At 39.3% G+C, this 19855-nt stretch overlaps 1 protein-coding gene across 10 annotated transcripts in view; it reads left to right on the top strand.

Moving 5' to 3' along the window:
- Window positions 1–8676: 8676 nt before the first annotated feature.
- The window catches only part of RPRD2 (regulation of nuclear pre-mRNA domain containing 2), a 99163-nt gene continuing 87984 nt past the window's right edge, over window positions 8677–19855 (top strand). For 3 of the 10 annotated variants that reach the window (XR_009734684.1, XR_009734683.1, XM_061407712.1), the window contains exon 1: window positions 8677–9941. Coding sequence is in view for 8 of the 10 variants with exons in the window: in XM_061407712.1 (XP_061263696.1) it covers window positions 9737–9941 (205 nt within the window). In the remaining 2 variants the exon portion in view is untranslated. The remainder of the gene's footprint in view (window positions 9942–19855) is intronic. The other 7 variants (XM_061407737.1, XM_061407729.1, XM_061407742.1 and 4 more) reach the window with 4 other exon arrangements.

Below are 19855 nucleotides of genomic sequence, written 5' to 3'. Positions count from 1 at the left end.
GAGGGAATGTCTATCTCTTAATCTTCAGTGGTTAGTCACAAGGTTGACAGATTACTTCTGGTCTTGGCCGAATAACATTAACAGGAAATCCCTTCCTCACACGGGTGAATATATGAGAATGTGTGTTGTGAGTGAAATGGACACAGAGGGAGAGTCCAAGGATGATGTTATAGGTCAGTTTGTAAAATCAAATAGGATTTGAGAATTTAGCCTATTTCTTCTCTTTACTAATTAAAAAAAAAGCAATCCTTTTCTAAAAGACAGTGTGTAGTTTCTTTTTTTACCCCCCTAAGAATCTGACAAGATGCAGTTCTGTTAAGCACTTAATGTTTTTGGTTTGTTTTTAGGAGTCTTTGGGTCAGAATAAGTGTCCAAAGAAGTCCAAATTCTTACCGTAAATATCCTATTTCATGTTGCCTGTTGAGGACATACTGAGAATGGATTGTACACAGGAGCCATTAGAGCTCCTTCCTGCTAACTGAAGTTTACTAGGCAATAGTATCAGAGAATGCTTGACCAGAAGTTAAAACAGTCTATGATATCAAATTAACCCTTTTAAAAAAGGTTATGTTGGGACTGCTCTGGCAGTTCAGTAGTTAAGACTCTGTGCTCCCAATGTAAAGGACAATGTGGGTTTGATCCTTGGTCAGGGAACTAAGATCCCACATGCCCTGCATCACAGCAAAAAATAAAAAGTTTTAAAAAGTAACATGTTTCAGGTCCTAGTTGGAGTTTAAGGCAGTATTCAGTTCAGTTCTGTTCAGTCGCTCAGTCGTGTCCGACTCTGCGACCCCATGAATCACAGCACGCCAGGCCTCCCTGTCCATCACCAGCTCCCGGAGTTCACCCAGACTCAAGTCCATCGAGTCAGTGATGCCATCCAGCCATCTCATCCTCTGTCGTCCCCTTCTCCTCCTGCCCCCAATCCCTCCCAGCATCAGGGTCTTTTCCAATGAGTCAGCTCTTCGCATGAGGTGGCCAAAGTACTGGAGTTTCAGCTTTAGCATCATTCCTTCCAAAGAAATCCCAGGGCTGATCTCCTTCAGAATGGACTGGTTGGATCTCCTTGCAGTCCAAGGGACTCTCAAGAGTCTTCTCCAACACCACAGTTCAAAAGCATCAATTCTTCGGCGCTCATCCTTCTTCACAGTCCAACTCTCACATCCATACATGACCACAGGAAAAACCATAGCCTTGACTAGACGAACCTTTGCTGGCAAGGTAATGTGTCTGCTTTTGAATATGCTGTCTAGGTTGGTCATAACTTTCCTTCCAAGGAGTAAGTGTCTTTTAATTTCATGGCTGCAGTCACCATCTGCAGTGATTTTCGAGCCCCCAAAATAAAGTCTGACACTGTTTCCACTGTTTCCCCATCTATTTTTCCATGAAGTGGTGGAACCGGATGCCATGATCATTTTCTGAATGTTGAGCTTTAAGCCAACTTTTTCACTCTCCACTTTCACTTTCATCAAGAGGCTTTTGAGTTCCTCTTCACTTTCTGCCATAAGGGTGGTGTCATCTGCATATCTGAGGTTATTGATATTTCTCCCGGCAATCTTGATTCCAGCTTGTGCTTCTTCCAGTCCAGCATTTCTCATGATGTACTCTGAATATAAGTTAAATAAGCAGGATGACATTATACAGCCTTGATGTACTCCTTTTCCTATTTGGAACCAGTCTGTTGTTCCATATCCAGTTCTAACTGTTGCTTCCTGACCTGCATACAAATTTCTCAAGAGGCAGATCAGATGGTCTGGTATTCCCATCTCTTTCAGAATTTTCCACAGTTTATTGTGATCCACACAGTCAAAGGCTTTGGCATAGTCAATAAAGCAGAAATAGATGTTTTTCTGGAACTCTCTTGCTTTTTCCATGATCCAGCGGATGTTGGCAATTTGATCTCTGGTTCCTCTGCCTTTTCTAAAACCAGCTTGAACATCAGGAAGTTCACGGTTCACATATTGCTGAAGCCTGGCTTGGAGAATTTTGAGCATTACTTTACTAGCGTGTGAGATGAGTGCAATTGTGCGGTAGTTTGAGCATTCTTTGGCATTGCCTTTCTTTGGGATTGGAATGAAAACTGACCTTTTCCAGTGCTGTGGCCACTGCTGAGTTTTCCAGATTTTCTGGCATCTTGAGTGCAGCACTTTCACAGCATCATCTTTCAGGATTTGAAATAGTTCAACTGGAATTCCATCACCTCCACTAGCTTTGTTCGTAGTGATGCTTTCTAAGGCCCACTTGACTTCACATTCCAGGATGTCTGGCTCTAGGTCAGTGATCACACCATCGTGATTATCTGGGTCATGAAGATCTTTTTTGTACAGTTCTTCTGTGTATTCTTGCCACCTCTTAATATCTTCTGCTTCTGTTAGGTCCATACCATTTCTGTCCTTTATCGAGCCCATCTTTGCATGAAATGTTCCTTTGGTATCTCTAATTTTCTTGAAGAGATCTCTAGTCTTTCCCATTCTGTTGAGGCAGTAGCAGTATTAGTACTAGGATAAAAAAGGTGGAAAGAGACAAAGGACTGCAAAAGACCTGAAGGAAAAGAAGCAACCTCCCTTTTAGAGATGAACCATAACGCAGACAGATGAAATTAGTAATTCCTAGAGCAGGAAGAAATCTTAAAAAAGAAGCCTATGTCCGTGAGATTTAGCAGCTAGAGAACTGAACTCATTTTTTATATTTCTTGATTCAAGCAAATCCAGGAGAAAATGTCAGAAATACATGCTTTTGGCTTTTATTACAATAATTTATTACAATAATGTGTGTAAATAATTTATACACAGCTTCAAAAATGTTTGCCGAAGAACTAGAAGGAGTTTTATGTTCTTTATAAACTACCCTTAATGAGACTTAATCCTTGTCTTGAGTAAGTGTGTTTAACTCCCTGTGTCTCAGGATGTTACTTGTTTGTTTTTTTGGTTTTCCTGATCCTATACTATATTGAGCACTGCTCAGTAAGCATTATCTCTTTTATCAGAACAGACTTATGAGGAAAGTAGGTCTTACAGGTGAGAAATCTGAGGCTTAGAGTAAGTAATTTGCTCCAAGGTTATGGCTAATAAGTGATAGAGTTTAATTTGAACCCAGATTTCACTAGAACCCAAACTTAGTCCCTACATATGCTATGTCACTTGTGAAATAGGTGTTAAGAACAGATGTGTTATTTTCCAATGAACGCTGATCTCAGAATAGTTCCTACCTTGGGATGCTGTCACCACTTAAAATACCTTGTGGACTTTAATAATTTCTTTCATAATCTGTTTGAATATATATCTTTAGTTAATGGTAGTTTTTTGTCCTCTGTAGACTTCTGGTAAGAATTTTAAAAGTCATTTGGAATTTGTTAAGGAGAATTAAGTGATATGGTCAAGATAATAACTTTCTTTGTTTAAAAATGTGAATATAAAGTAATTGATTTTTCCTTCCTCTACGTGGCTTACCTTGATGAATTTCCAGAAATATCTTGAACAATGGCAGTATCATTGTCATATACCAATAATTATTTTTGGGTAAGAATTTTGTCATAACTAACATGGACTCGTTGGAAAAGACCCTGATGATGGGAAAGATTGAAGACAGAAGGAGAAAAGGGTGACAGAAGATGAGATGGTTGGATTGCATCATCTATTCAATGGATATGAACTTGGGCGAACTCCAGGAAATGGTGAGGGACAGGGAAGCTTGATGTGCATCAGTCCATGGGGGTCATGAAGAGTCAGACATGACTTGGTGACTGAACAACACCACCACTATTTAGCAATTAGGGTGCTTTTGCATGTTACTCAATGCAATATTACTGTAGGTAAGTAAATATAAATAATTTTATTCAGGGCAGAAAATGCTACTGTTCAAAAGAGAAATTCAGTTGGAATGATCAGGGAAGTTTACATAAAAGAGGCAATTCAAGATAGTTCTTGAAAGATAGGTGGAATTTTGGTAATAGAGGCCATTTTAGAAAGAATTTATAAACAGAAAATTACAGATACATTTAAGAAACAGTTTGGAGCCCAAAGAACCACTGTGGAAAGGTATTTGAGATAATACTGGGGAGATGGATTGGAACCATTGTGGATGGTCTTCAAAGCTAGAGCATTTACTTGGTAGATTGTTATCTGCAATCTAGAAACAAGTTTTTTGGTTGTGATTGAGTAGAGGAAAACTAGGACATTATATACTGGTAATGTATATAAGCTAAAGAGAGAGACTAGGAAGCTGATCATGATGCTGTTGACATAGTTGATTAGAATGGTGATGATAACCTTTAGGTAGAAGGCAAGGGGATGGAAAGAAGAGAATTTATGCAAGAAATTTTTAGGTAGAAGTCTATAGGATTTGATAACTAGGTGAAAGTGAAAGTCGCTCAGTCTTGTCTGACACTTTGCAACCCCATGGACTATATGGTCCATGGAATTCTCCAGGCCAGAATACTGCAGTGGGTAGCCTTTCCCTTCTCCAGGGGATTGTCCCAACCCAGGTCTCCCGCATTGCAGGCGGATTCTTTACCAGCTGACCCACAAGGGAAGCCTAAGAACACTGGGGTGGGTAGCCTATCCCTTCTCCAGGGGATCTTCCCAACCCAGGAATCAAACTGGGGTCTCCTGCATTGCAGGCAGATGCTTTACCAACTGAGCTATGAGGGAAGCCCTTGGAACAGGTAAAATCAAAGGTAACTAGGATAACAAAGATAACCAGGATAACTTTGTAAGTGAATGCAGGTGATAAATTTAACCTTTGAGAGAGAATAAGCAGAAAGATGAGAGAAGGGCTAAAAATGGAACTTTGGCAAACTCAAGTTATAAAAACTAGCAATGGGCAGAGAAAGGAGCCATTTAGTGGGATCTGATTAAAAACTGTATAATAGAAGTAAACGGAAAGAATTTTAAGAAAGATTTAAATATAATAATAGCTGACATCAACATCATCATCAAGCCTTACTAAGCTAGACAGCACTGCTTTGAGCACTACATGCATTAACTCGTTTAATAATTATAGCACCACAGATAGGTAAAGAAATTTATCTTTGGCCACTGGCAAGTAAATTGCCACTGAGAGTGGCAGAGTCTAAATTTGAGCTGTCTGGTTCTATGTTTGTACTCTAAACCATTACAGTACTTAACAGAAAAGTTAAGGGTTGAGATTGTAAACGGTGCACTGGAATTGGCAATTAACAGATCTTCACTCTTTTTTAAAAGTGTGCTTCCTCAGCACATATTTCACTGAGAAAAGAAAGCAATTGAAGAGAATTTCTGCACAGTCTCAACAACTATCAACCTACTGGAATTTCTACCTAGACTCTCTACTTTCCTGTTACAAGAAAGGAACTGTCTATGGACTTAACATTTTATCTATCCTCTCCCACTTACTCAAGGAAATCAATTCAGCAATTGTCCCATCTTACGTGTATCAGCTGTAGCATCTGAAATTAGGTACGTTATTTTCCATCTTAGAAAAAAAGAAATGACCTGTGAGCCCACGTTTCCCTTCAGCTTCAGCTCCATTACTCTGCTCCCACTTTATTTCTTGAAAGAGTTGTCTATATATGATAATGCCACTTCTCCCATTCTTTCCAGAGCCCTCTCCAGTCAGTTCCTGGAAACAGCCTTTGTCAAGCCCACCAATTACTAGTGTGTTTCCCAGATTCAATGATTATCTCAGTTCTCATGCAACCTATGTAGCAACATCTGACACAATTACTCCCTCCTTAACAAATTTTCATGACATGGCTTTCAGAATACTACTTTCTGGGTTCTCCTTCACTGGTCATTGTTTTTCTATCTCCTTTGGAACTTGCTTCTGATTGCCCAGTCCTTAGACTTTTATTAATACCTATGCTCACTCACTTTCTGGGCGGCCTCATCCATGTCACAGCTTTAAGATCATCTCTATACTGGCAATTCTTAAATTTATGTTTCCTACCAAGATTTCTTTTATGAACTTGAGGGAATGAAAGTTTTAGATATTGCAGTGCTTTGTGACTTTCCAAAGCTGAACTCTACCCAACAAAATCTTTTTTTTTTTTTCCCCGCCCTACCCAACAAAATCTTACCCTTTATTTAACTTCTCTCATTTTCTTGGCTATGACATAAGAAACAATGACATTGAGTTCATGGAAGATACAAAAAATGTATGCAAAATCAGTGCTACAAAACTATGAGGAACAGATGGCTGTGATTGGAGAACTTCATCTCTCTCAAATGACCTATTTTGAAGTCAGTGGCCTACTGACTGTGAAGTAGCGGGCTTCCTAAGAAATAGTGAAGGAAATGCCTACACACAATTACTGCTGTCAGAAATGTTATGTTTGATTCTCTGTGCTTCTGTGCATGATTTGGACTTGGAGAAGCAAATAAAAATTGTTTATATTGTATTATTCAATTCTACAAAAATTATTTAACTCATCACTATGTCAATTCTGAGAAGAAAAAATGTCAATATTTGAATCTCTAGCAGCTAGCAATTTTCTCATGTTGAATAAAAGTTCACTAAAATTTTTTAAAAATTAATTTTTCAATTATTTTACTGGAAAATAAGTTTTGAATGATTTTTTTAAAAACTGATTACATTCTGTTATGTATTTATATATATTGGTAATTTACATATGTAGTGTAATGAATTACAACTTATAGAAATAATGTTTACTCAGTAAATAGTTATAAAATCATTATATATTACTAGGATTAAATTTTTTTTAATTTAAAAAACGTATTTTTTGGCTGCTCTGGGTCTTTGTTGCTGTGCTCAGGCTTTCTCTCGTTGTGTGTGTCTGTAGGGCTCCTTTCTAGTTGTGGTCCAAGGGCTTCTCACTGTAGTGGCTGCTCTTGTTGCAGAGCACTGGCTGTAGAGCTCCAGCTTAGTAGTGGTACACGGGTTTTGTTGCCCCTTGGCATGTGGAATTCTCCCTGATTAGGGATTGAACCCATGTCCCTGCACTGGCAGACAGATTATTAACCACTGGACCACCAGAGAAGTCCAAAATATTTTAATTTTTAACTTAAAGATTTTAGTCATCCTTAATTCTGCATTGAATACAAAGTTCATTCTTATTCTTGTATAAAGTACAGATACATAGACAGTACATAAACAGATGTACAGTATATTTGTGGCATTAACATTTCATGGGGGCTAGGGGGAATAGGAACAAATATCTAAGCAGAATCTTTAGGGTCAACAGTTATGGAAAAAAAGCTGAGAAACACCGTTTTAGTTGCTCAGGTCTAAAACCTTGGTGCCATATTTGCCTCTTTTTTTTTTTTCTCATATTCTCCTTAAATTCATGAGCAATCCTCTGGACTCTACCTTCAAACTATATCTAGGATCTGACACCACTTCTCTCTCTCTTTTTTTTTATTGCCACCCTAGTAGAAGCCACCATCATTTCCTTGTCTGGATTACTGCAATAGTCTCCTTAACTGGTTACTCTGAAGTCTATTTTCAATATAGCAACCTATGTAATCTTTTAAAAAGAATGCTATGTAACTTTCTTGTTTAAAGCTGCTCTGCTTAAAAGTGTTTCAAATCCCAAAGTTAAAAGCCAAAGTTCTTAGAGTGGACTTCCAGGCCACATGAATTATCTGTCTTCACCTCTCAAATCTCGTGTTTTACTATTTGTCCCCTCTTCGTTAGTCAAACTGGACTCCTTGTTCTTGCTCTATTTCAAGACATTTGTGTTTTAGGTCTTTTGCACTAGCTGTTCCTTGTGCCAGCATGCTTTTTTCTCTTCCCTTCCACATATTTGCTTGGTTACCTTGCGCTCAACATTCAGATCAAATTATCACTTCCTTCCAAAAGCCGTCCTTGGTCACCAAACCACCATTCCACACACACACACACTACCCTCTCTCTCTCTCTCTCTCTCTCTCTCTCACACACACACACACACAGTACCCTCTCTCTCTTACCCTGCGTGGATAGAACTTATTGGTGGTGGTTTAGTCGCTAAGTCATGTCCGACTCTTGGGACCCCATGGACTGTAGTCCACCAGGATCCTCTGTCCATGGGATTCTCCAGTCAAGAATACTGGAGTGCGTTGCCATTTCCTTCTCCATGGGTTTTCCTGACCCGGGAATCGACCCAGGAATCGAACCCTGGTCTCCTGCATTGCAGGAGAACTTATTATTCCTTGATATTTTTATGGTCTCCTGCCAATAAACCCCAGAAGAAAGGGATTTTTGTCTGTTTTGCTGTGTTACCGCCCCACATCTAGAACTGTACTTGACACAAGACACTCAACAACTTTTTGTTGGGTTAACATATATGAAATGTGAGCTTGACAAAACAGGTGAATGTGAGTCTAATGTGGAGACGTGGGAGAATTAAAATACAGTAATTGTATGTGCTTAGTGGAACACAGAAGCCTCCAAATCCATCCAGAAGTTTTACATAGGCAGATGCTATGGCCTGGTTAATTTAGGCTGTGCTAATCAATATAATAGATTTCTAAGGGTTTTGTAAACTATAATGTATTATGCAATTGCGAGACTGTATGATAATTGGCGAAGGTCAATCACATCTTGCCTTTTATTGTTTCCTTGTCTCGAAAATTCTACAGGGAAAATTTTCGTTTCACGTCATTTACTTCCTCTTCCTATAATCCAGTCAAGGGGCTGTGAATGGTATCGTCCAAGGGGAGTGTAAAAAGTTGTTTCGTCTGGGAGTCTGCGTAGTGAATGGCTTGCAGAGGCTGGCGCATGCGCACCTTCGGAGGCACTGCAAGATGGCTGCCATCTACTTTGTCGCGCGTCAGTGTCCCGAGGAGTTAGCAGCGGCGCCGGTAGCGGCAGCTGCAAGTGCCAGAAAATAAGTGGCCGCTGAACGGTGGGAGTTTCTCGGGCCTGTGATGTGAGCTGGACAGCTCCAAGAGAGACACCTCGCTAGGAAGCAAAACGCGGGGTTGGAGCGGTGAAGCCCCTCCCCCCAACCTCTCTTTAGTCCGACCAACTCCCTCGCCTTTCCCTCCCCTTTTTTCCTCCCAACCCGCTACACGCTGGCCCGTCGCGCAGGCGCACAAATCTTCGAAGCGCCTCCTTAGCCCTTGGGGCTTGTGGGCTTCTGCGCGCGCTTCTTCGTCTTCTCCCTTGATTGGCCAGATTGCCCCGCCATGACGTCTCCCTCTGCTTTCTAGGTTGAGAAGGAAGCAGGGGGGCGGGTCCAAGCAGCGCGTGCGCGATACTGTTGCTGTCCCTTTGCTGCTATTGCGTTGCAAAAAAATTCCTGACTAGGTAGCCTTGGGCTTTTCTGTGCTAGAAGACCTAAAGGAGAGAGAAAGATTTCTGCAACTGAAGGGGCAGTCGGGTAGTATTTACTTTAAGATATTAACGCCCACTCTTAGAAGAGTGTTGGGGAAGGGCCTTAAGCGTTGAGAGCCGAAGAGTATAAAACCATTTAATTTCCGGGCCAGACGTTTAGAAAGGTTTTGCAGGAGCTGTTCTCTGCGTAATTCTTCGTGATTGCTGACTGGTTTAAACACAATCCCTTGAACAATTCTGATAAACCTTCGAAACCCGCAGCCCCTCCTTGCAGCGTGTAGGAGCCGCCAGCGTGCCCAGCACCTGGTCCTCCCGTCCTCCCTCCAGAAGAGCCTAGCGCGTGCACCATCCCCACCCCCTGGCCTCCCTCCCCACCTGCGGCTTTCACGCACTCGCAGTGATTGTTTTGCCCGCTCCCGCCGCCGTCGCCGTCGCCGCCGCGGCCGCCAGAGGAGCAGCAGCGCTTGTGCAAACCGGGAAGATGGCGGCCGGCGGCGGCGGAGGCGGCAGTAAGGCCTCCTCCTCGTCGGCCTCTTCAGCAGGGGCTCTGGAGTCCTCGTTGGATCGAAAATTCCAGTCGGTAACTAACACCATGGAATCTATTCAAGGCTTGTCGTCTTGGTGTATAGAAAACAAGAAACACCACACTACTATCGTCTACCATTGGATGAAGTGGCTACGGAGATGTGAGTGTTGGGGGTGGCCAGGGAAGGGAAGACTGGGGAATGGAAGGAAATACTGCTCGAAACGTTTAGGGTTTCCCTGTGGAGCCGCTGCATTCGGTTGGGGTTGTTCAAATTAGAGCTTCAACCCAAGTGTTGCCAAACCCAGACTTATTTCTCACCGGGATTGTCTGAACTGTAGGAGGTTCATCATTTCTTGGATTTTACAGCCACTGACTTGGTGTGACCTTGGGCCGCTGGGCCCAATTCTGTAGAGATTTATATGTTATTTCAGAGCCTTGTGAGGTGGTGGTGTATTTACTGAACGTTCACAGAAATTGTCGCGTCCGTTTATTTCTAATAGGCCTTGATGTGTTAATGGTTTCTCGTACTGCTATGGTTTAAGCAGTAGTAAATGCATCTACTTCGCGGGAATGTGTTGGACAATTCTATTTTCCACTGGCCTAAAACTTGTGATGTGTAGTAAGAAGAACCTTACCTAGATGAAGAGGTAACGTGAGCGCCACATAGAGCTCAGGCGACCGACCACCTGAGAGGTTTTCCTCGACTTGTGTTCGCTGCAGTAAAGTACAGGCTTCTTAATACTGACCAGAAACAACCGTAGTCCGTATTGCCACTAATACCTTAAAATGGAAAACATATCCGTCTACTTTTCAGTCAGTTCAGATACGTTTTTAAAGAATAGGAATTGGTTTCTTAGGTAACCAAAACAAGGAATCAGAAGTGCTCCTTTTGAATATATACTACTCCCCCTCTCACCGCGAGTTAATTGCTTTTTTGTCTACTTCGCTGAATTTATTTCACTTTGCTGCTTTACTGCGGAAAAGAAGTCTATTAAATTGTCAGGAAGCATGGATTGTTTGCAGATTTCAAATCTTGAGGACGAAGGAAGTGTGGAGAAGTCATTGTTGCTTCCTACACAGAAGAGATGTTGACCGTAAATCCCTGTGTATCTGAATTTTATGTTTGTTGTTGCTTCTTGTCTATGGCTGTCACCAGTGAAACCCATCATTCAGTTATTATTATTATTCCACTTTTGCTGCTCACTCGGTAGTGTTTTGATCTGTGTTTACTTTTTTAGGGAACCGATGGATAAAACTTGCAAAATCATAGACCCCAAAACTTCAAACTATTTATGTATAGTTATTGTTGGGAGAGACGTTTTGCGAGATTACCTGTATTTACCAATAGCAGATCAAAGTTACCTTCTTTCCAAGAGGTAAAATTAGAAAATACAATATCAAGTACGGTACTCCTCACTATCAAAGACTCACATGATAAGTATCTACTATGTGCCCAGGCCATTTGTCATTTACAGTGTATCTAGTATCTCATTCTACCTTAAACTAACCCAAAGTAGATTTTTTAATCATTGATTTACCCATGGGGAAACTAAGGCTCAGAAATATTAAGGAAGCTACTAAGCTTATGGTGGAGTTGGGATTTGACTCCACCATATCAGATGACAGCGGTCACATTTAATTTTGTAGAATAATGTTTTCATGCTTTTTCTTTAATGTATTTGGTCTACCAGTGGTAGCAAGCAGTGCTCAAGCTTGAGGACATATTGTTCTTAAACATATTTTTCTTCCTGTTTTAAAACGTTTTCCTACCTTTGGACTCTGGTGCTTTAACTGTATGGGTAAGTTGGTCTCTATCCCTGCCTGTGGGATTGTATATGACAATTACAGTATATTTTTTCTAGTCAGCGATGATGAGATACACTGGAGACAGAATTTTTCTGCCTCTACTTTTTACATTGTGCCTGAGCTTATTTCCCTTGCTGGTATTTTAAGAGTGAAAAAGAGTGGTTGCTCTAGGAAGACAATACTTCATTTGAAGTGCATTATATGTAGTTTGTGTCGCTAAATGCTTTTGGCTTTCTATAAACCTGATTTTTTTCCCCTGGTGAAATGGGCTTAACTTTCTAAAATGGTTAAGGGTAATTTGTAGCTGTTTTGTGTTTACGTTAGTGAATGTCATCTGTCTTATTGTAAATAAAACCTTTTGAGAGAAATATTCGGGAGAGTAGTGTTAGAATTACTTTGGAGTTTGGCTTCTAAATCAGCTTTAGGCAAATTTGTGCAATAGATAGATGTCTTTGGCATTCACAGCCTTTCTGTCCATTTTCCTGATGCCACTTTTGCTTCTCTTTTGGCATCTGTTCTTTAGTAATTTATATTTAGACTTCAGCGTGAATTTACGTAACTGTATAACTCTTCCTGAGATATTTTCATTTTATCTTTTATTTCGTAATGTATATTAAAAGACTTTAGTTCACTTTAAAGGAAATAATTTTGGGAGTTCTTGGTGGCCTCGTGGTTAGGATTCTGGGCTTTCTCTGCCATGACCCAGGTTCAGTCCTCAGTTGGGGAACTGAGATCTGAAAGTTACGCGGTATGGCAAAAAAATAAATAGAAATAAAGAAAATAATTTATTAGAGAAGGCAAGTAGTCTTCCTGAAGACACACTCCATGGTGGGTTTTACCAATTTTATTCAGGCTTGTTTTAATTTGTTTGACCCTTCCACTGCTATCATTTTCCAAAAGTGATCTTTCTGTAGCATGAACCCATGTCATTTCTGTGCTTTAAAACCCTCCAGTGACATTCCATTGCAACAGGCTTAAGAGTTAAACTTCTTTTACTACAGGTAAAAAGGTCTACACATTCTTATACTATCAGCCCTGCCTACTACTTGTCAGGCTTCTTCCACTGCTGTCTTCTCATCATTTTAGATCCAAGCTCAGATACTACTTCCTCAGAAAGGTCTTCTATAATGATCTTATTTTAAGTGGTTTCAGTTGAATTCTATCATATCACTTTATTTTTCATTTTATGAAATTACATTATTTATTTATTGTGTGTTTGCTATGTTATTTCACCAGGGCTATGTCTTCTTTGCTGCTGTATCCCAAGCAACTAGAACAGTGTTTGGCACACAATAAGTAATCAGTAGATATTTGCCAATATAATTTTGTGAAATAGTTAATCAAGAACTTGAATGGTTTTAATTTCTGTTTATCAGAAGGCCACATTTATAATTTAGTAAAAGAAATAATAGATATGGTTGTTTACAGTTTCAAAATGTGGCTCTTGCATAGGCTTGATGTGCAATATGACTATTGTCATTTCTGTATTTCATTCATCCCTCCCATTTTTAATTGTAAATGGAAATCAAGATGGAAAAGTAGAAAAATACAGACTCTAGACATAAGTTCACATCATAATGCCATCAGTTAATAACCTGGGTGATTCTACGCATAGTGCTTAAGTTGTGAGCCCCAATTTCTGATTTGTGAGTAGAGAGAATTATCTCTCATAGGCTTGTTGTCTAGATTTAAAAAGATAATGCATGTATTTTAGTATAGGTCCTAGCATATAGAAATATGTTCAGATTATTTATGATAATGATAGCGATGATGTAGTTAATCTTAAGGTCCTGATTATTTGAAATAATAACTGTTTTGGGAATGGTGTGAAAGACTATACCTAGTCAGGGGCAGATGATGTGAGCTAGCCTTTCTGTAGTGAATTAGCAAGTTCTCTGAAGAAGTAGTAGGAAAAAATAAAATATGTTGTGTTCATGATATCTCCACGATGTTCTGCTTCCAACCATTGAATGGGTTGGTCTGTTTTAGAAGGTGTATGAGAATTTAAGTGAGTTTTTGAAGAAAAGCGGGATATAGGAAAGTAGAATCATTTGTAGAACAGAAAAATCTGTTAAGATTTCCTGTTAGCTGTTTCTGATACGAACTTTAAATATGAACAAAATTAGAAAAGTAATGACATCTCCCCCCACTGATCACCCCACTTCAGTAGTTATCCTTTTAAGGGCCGATCTTTTTTCTCCTATCCCCTATACTTTCTCCCCCTCCCATTTGAAACAAATCTCTACAATCCGGTATTTTGTCCACAAGAGAAACTGTCATATAAACGTGGACTGGGAAAAACTTTTTTCTTCATACAGGATTAATCTGTTGCAGAGAATTTGCAAAGTGCAATTACTAGTTTTGGTGTATGGCAATGGTTTCTCAAATCCTTGGGTGAACCATGAAGATGGCAGTTTTCTAGCTCAGTTTTATCGAGTGCTTATTATGTGCCAGGTACTGCTCCAAGCATTTTACATACGTTAATTCATTCAGTCGTCACAATTCTTTGAAGTACGTATTATTATGATTCCCATTTTACAGATGGGAAAACAGAGGCCCTGAGAGGTTGAGTAGCTTGCCCAAGGTTAGAGAGGTAATAAGTGATGGATCCAGGATTCAACCCAGGCATTCTTGATTTACATCATACACTCACACTCAGAGCCACTGTACTAGTCTTTCTTACATTTTCTACAATGCAAAAAACCTTTGATAACCTGCCTATTTATTCATTGTTAGGCCAGATTAACTAAAATGTCTAGATCTTGAAGCTTTGCAGGGTTTGTTTGTTTTTACTTTTGCTTTCTGTGGGAAAACTGATTATCTTGTATAGATTTGAAGTTCTGATAGTCGTTTATAATTTTTAAAAAAGGGGGAAACAAAGCTGAACATGTTAGGTATTAAAGTTGTCTACTTGATAGAAATCTCTAAATGTTAAGTGGTTTTAGATTAAATAATAGAATTTTTTGGTGGTAGAAAGTTTAGGGTACCACACTGGTAGTTCCACTGGTCAGTGGAGAGTGAAGTCTTTAGTCTTTTATTTACTATTCCATAAATCTGAGGATCTGGAACTATTTTCTGTGGCTCTGGTATCTGAAATGTAGCTGTTCCTTTAACTGCTTACTTTCCTTGTAATTCATCCTTTGTAATAGGTATGTTGGTCAGGCATATACAGTATAACAATACTGCCTTAGGCATATGATTTTTTAATCATGTATCACATGTGTACAAATGTAAGTGGACTTGGTACAGATTTAAAGTTTCAAGATGAATTTTGCTTATAAATCCTTACATTCAGTGCTTTTAACAATGCCTTATTGGATACCTGCTGTGCCTGGCGCTGGGGATATATCAGGTGAACAAAATGGAGGAAAATGTTAGCCCTCTTGGAGCTTATACTCTCGTAAGGAGAGACAAGCAGCAGACAAACAATGTTAAGTACATTGGAAGGTAAAAAATACTAGGAGTGCTGTAGAGAAATATAAAGCAGGGAAAGGGGATACAGAGTGTTCAGTTCCATTTAGTCACTCAGTTGTGTCCGATTCTTTGCGACCTCATGGACTGAAGAGTCTTCTCCAACACCACAGTTCAAAAGCATCAATTCTTCTGTGCACAGCTTTCTTTGTAGTCCAACTGTTATATCCATACATGACTACTGGAAAAAATATAGCTTTGACTAGATGGACCTTGACTGGGCAGCTTCACTTTCACTTTTCACTTTCATGCATTGGAGAAGGAAATGGCAACCCACTCCAGTGTTCTTACCTGGAGAATCCCAGGGATGGGGCATCCTGGTGGGCTGCTGTCTATGGGGTCGCACAGAGTCGGACACGACTGAAGTAACTCAGCAGCAGCAGATGGACCTTTGTTGGCAAAGTAATGTCTCTGCTTTTTAATATGCTGTCTAGATTGATCATAGCTTTTCTTCCAAGGAGCAAGCGTCTTTTAATTTCATGGCTGCAGTCAGTATCTGCAGTGATTTTGGAGCACCGCCCCCCCCCCCCCAAAAAAAAAGTCTGTCACTGTTTCCATTGTTTCCCCATCTATTTGCCATGAAGTGGTGGGACTGGATGCCATAGTCTCAGTTTTCTGAATGTTGAATTTTAAGCCAGCTTTGTCACTGTTCTCTTTCACTTTCATCAAGAGGCTCTTTAGTTCTTCTTTGCTTTCTGCCATAAGGGTGATGTCATCTACATATCTGAGGTTATTGATATTTCTCCTGACAATCTTGATTCCAGCTTGTGCTTCATTCAGCCTAGTATTTTGCATGATGTACTCTGCATATAAGTTAAATAATCAGGGTGACGGTATACAACCTTGATGTACTCCTTTCTCTATTTGGAACCAGTCTGTTGTTCCATGTCCAGTTCTAACTGTTGCTTCTTGACCTGTATGCAGATTTCTCAGAAGGCAGGTAAGGTGGTCTGGTATTCCAATCTCTTTCAGAATTTTCCACAGTTTGTTGTGATCCACACAGTCAAAGGCTTTGGCATAGTCAATAAAGCAGAAGTAAGTGGTTTTCTGGAACTCTCTTGCTTTTTTGATGATCCAACGGATGTTGGCAATTTGATCTCTGGTTCCTCTGCCTTTTCTAAATCCAGCTTGAGCATTTGTAAGTTCACGGCTCACATACTGTTGAAGCTGGCTTGGAGAATTTTGAGCATTACTTTACTAGTGTGTGAGATGAGTGCAATTGTGCGGTAGTTTGAACATTCTATAGGAATTTAAATTGGGTGTAAGGGAAGGCCTCACTGAGAATGTGACAGTTGAGCAGGGAGATGAGACACTATAAACAATATCGATACGAGTGTGAGGGGAGAACAAAAACACAAAGGTCTTGAGGTTAGTGTGTGCCTGGTGAGTTTAAGGAACAGCAGGAAAACTTTTGTGACTGGAAAGGAGTAGAGAAAGAGAGGATTAGCAGATGAACTCAGATTTTGGTGGGTAATATGGCAGGAGGGACAGATCACAATTTTATAGGCATCCTTAGACTTTTATTTTTAATAAGATGGGGAACTTAGAGCCAAGGAGTGATGTGAACTGATTTCTGTTTTTAAAAGATCATTCTAATTGCTGCAGAAACAGGAATGCCAGTAGGTGGCTGTGGTAGTAGTCCTGGGATAAAATATTGGTGGGTTTTGGACCAGATTGTGAAAGAAATAAAAAGTAGTTTAATTCTAGATTTGTTTTTGAGAATAGATCCAATCGAGGTTCTAAATGAATTAAATGTATGGTAACAGGAGGAGCCTGGTAGGCTGAAGTCCATGGGGTCACTAAGAGTCAGACACGACTGAGCGACTTCACTTTCGCTTTTCACTTTCATGCATTGGAGAAGGAAATGGCAACCCACTCCAGTGTTCTTGCCTGGAGAATCCCGGGGATGGAGGAGCCTGGTGGGCTGCCGTCTATGGGGTCGCACAGAGTCGGACACGACTGATGTGACTTAGCAGCAGCAGCAGCAACAGAGGATAATAATCAAGAATGAGTGTTGTTTTTTTCCTTGAGTGACTAGAAAGAGTTAACATTTATTGACAAACTTCACTTATTTAAAGTGTACAATTCATTCACTAATTTCAATGTATTCACACAGTTGTGTGACAGTCACCACAGGGTGTCTGTTGAGTCTGTAAATTGTCTTTAGAGACAGCCTGGAAGAGATGTACTAGAAGTTAAGTGTAGATAGAGAAGCCACTGTAGTAAGTTAGGGTGGTAAGTACAGATAGAGAAGAAGTCCAGAGAAAAGGCTCTAGGGCATTCCAGTGTTTTAGATATCTCTTTCTACTTAGTTGGTGTTCTGTGTTATTGGCTTTGGTTCTTTTTGAAGTTCAGGGTAAACTAACTTTCAGCTCCCCGAAGAAGTTATAAATCTATTTTGATCTCTTTCATGTTTCTACTCTTGGCTTGGGTTTAACGGCACTTGTGAATCAGTTAGGCGTTAGGTCTGTTGTAATTCCCAATTGTAAAGTTATTGCATAATCAGTCTTCTCCCTGCCCTTTGGATACCTTGGTCACCTTTTCTTCCTTCTCCTGCCCTCCTTTCATAGAGATGTAGATCATTTCCATGTTTTCAGACAGTGTTTCAAAACATGAAGTACCTTAGTTATACACCTGATTATTATAATGGTGTGTACTAAATGAGCCTTTTTGTGTGTATTGAGAGACTTTACAAGTAGTTGTTGCAGTCTTCATTTACCTGCTTTGTCTCTCATGCTGAAGGGTAGTATTATATACATGACCCTAGGTAGATTTAAAACAGTATGTAAAACATAATTTTGTTATGCATCCTATAGTAAGCTAAAATGTTAAATTATGTAGCAGATAAACATTTCCATAACTCAGAGTGTGAAACACTATTGAAATAATTCAAATGATTTTGTGGTGTGGAAATACCTTGAAATTCCATTGGAAATTTTCATTTCCGCTGGAAAATTACTAACATTTCCTTAAACAGGCCACCCCCCAAATTACAGTTTTGTTGGTAGAGAAGGGGTTGACTGTATGTATGTGTGTAGTGTTTTAGAGAGTGAAGACTTACTGATTTTATTTTAGTGATTTGGCTTCCTGCCTTTCATAAACTAATAAATAATAGTTGCATCCAAACTTCTTTTTCTCCTAAGCTTTTGTCATGCAGTTACCATCTTTCCTCTCTCTTTTCCGCCCCACTTTCCCCATGTTTAGTGTTTTCTAGCAGTACTTTAAGAAATCCTTAGGGTATATTTTGAGTTCGTTGCTTTAAATTTTCAGCTATCTGAGAACTGAGAATACATAAGAGTTGTGGGATTTTTTTGTTTGTTTAACATGAGGTTTTTTTTAATGTGTAGAAGGATTTCAAGAGACCCTAGTAAAAAAAAATTACCCCAAAACTTAACACTGTTGCACAAACCACCTTGACTAAGCTGCTCCTCGGTTTGTCAAGGAAACAGAAAGGAGTTTGTACTTCGTAGTGCTTTTGATTCCCCTGCACCCACAGATTTTAATTATAGAACAGTGGAGAAAGGCACATCTTGTGGAGAAAGTAGTAGAACCCAGTTACTGTTTGGAAAAAGGCAACAGTTCCATTTGTGCTTTAGAACATTAAAGTATCTTTCAGACTAAGATAAAGATAGTTTTAAAAAAATACCTCTTTGTTTTTCTTGTTCTATAAAAACACTGGATTAGAGGCTGTTTGTTGAAAGAAAATGTTTAGAATGCTGGTTTTATATTTTGGTTGCAGCCTTTATCTTTCCCTTATCTCTCTTCCTTCACTCACTAGTGATTAGTTTCACTGACTTTCAGTTTATTGTTCTTTGGTACTCACTGAGGGGCAGAGAGAGAGAGAGAGAGAGAGAGAGAGCAGATTGAGTATTTCCATTAGTGAAAATTTCACTGTTAGAAGGGAAAATTTTTTTTAATGTTAGGTTTTATAACTTCATTTTTAATTAAAAAAAAAAAAAGACCCAAATGGGTCCTGTTCTGTTTTTGTGTTCCCTTTATCATCGTGATAGTTTTAAAGTGGCAGGATCATTATTTTAAAATTATGATCTCTGTCCAAGAGGCAGTCAGTATTACTTGAGTTATTAAAACCTCTTTTATTGTGTGTATTCCTATGTCTAAGGATACAGAATTCAGAAAGTGAATTTGGAAATACTATATGTTTACTCTATATAAAACTTAGTTAGATTGCGGAAAGAGATGGAATTACAAGGAACTTAATGTTTTGTAACTAAGATAAGAATTGAACAAAAATAGCTGGTTCTGGGAAGTATGGTAATATGAGTTTGTATATGCTTTTCCAGTTTAGAAGAGGTATCATGTTTTGGTTGGAGTGAAGGTATCATTCACTGAGCACCCTTTCTGGATGTCATATGTATATATGTTACCTGTAATCCTAACATCAGCTCTGTGAGATAGGAGTTATCCTCACTTAAAATTTTTGTAAAATGAGGCTTAGAGATGTCAGTTGATTATTTTGAGGCAATTGTCAGAACATTTTTCTAGCATAGGAAAGGGAAGCTGCTTGTTTTCAGGGTGGCTAAGCATAAGCTAGTTTGTTTTCTGAAGGCAGAAGGTAACAGCAAGTGGGAGAAAGAAAAGATGTGCAGTGGATTCAAAGCCTGAGTTACTTACAAGTACTTTGTTATTATTTAACAGTGTTCTTTATTAAATTTCTCATCATTAGTACAGTTACCTTCACAAACATTGTCACTCATAGATTTAGTAATAAATAGCCAATGTTAACTGAGTTCTTAGCATGTGATCTCATAACAATTCATGAAGTAAGTATTATGTAAT

This window comes from Bos javanicus, chromosome 3, assembly GCF_032452875.1.
Source record: "Bos javanicus breed banteng chromosome 3, ARS-OSU_banteng_1.0, whole genome shotgun sequence".
Lineage (NCBI taxonomy): Eukaryota > Metazoa > Chordata > Mammalia > Artiodactyla > Bovidae > Bos > Bos javanicus.
The sequence above is the reverse complement of the archived record's forward strand: the minus strand, read 5'-3'. Positions and strand labels throughout refer to the sequence as shown.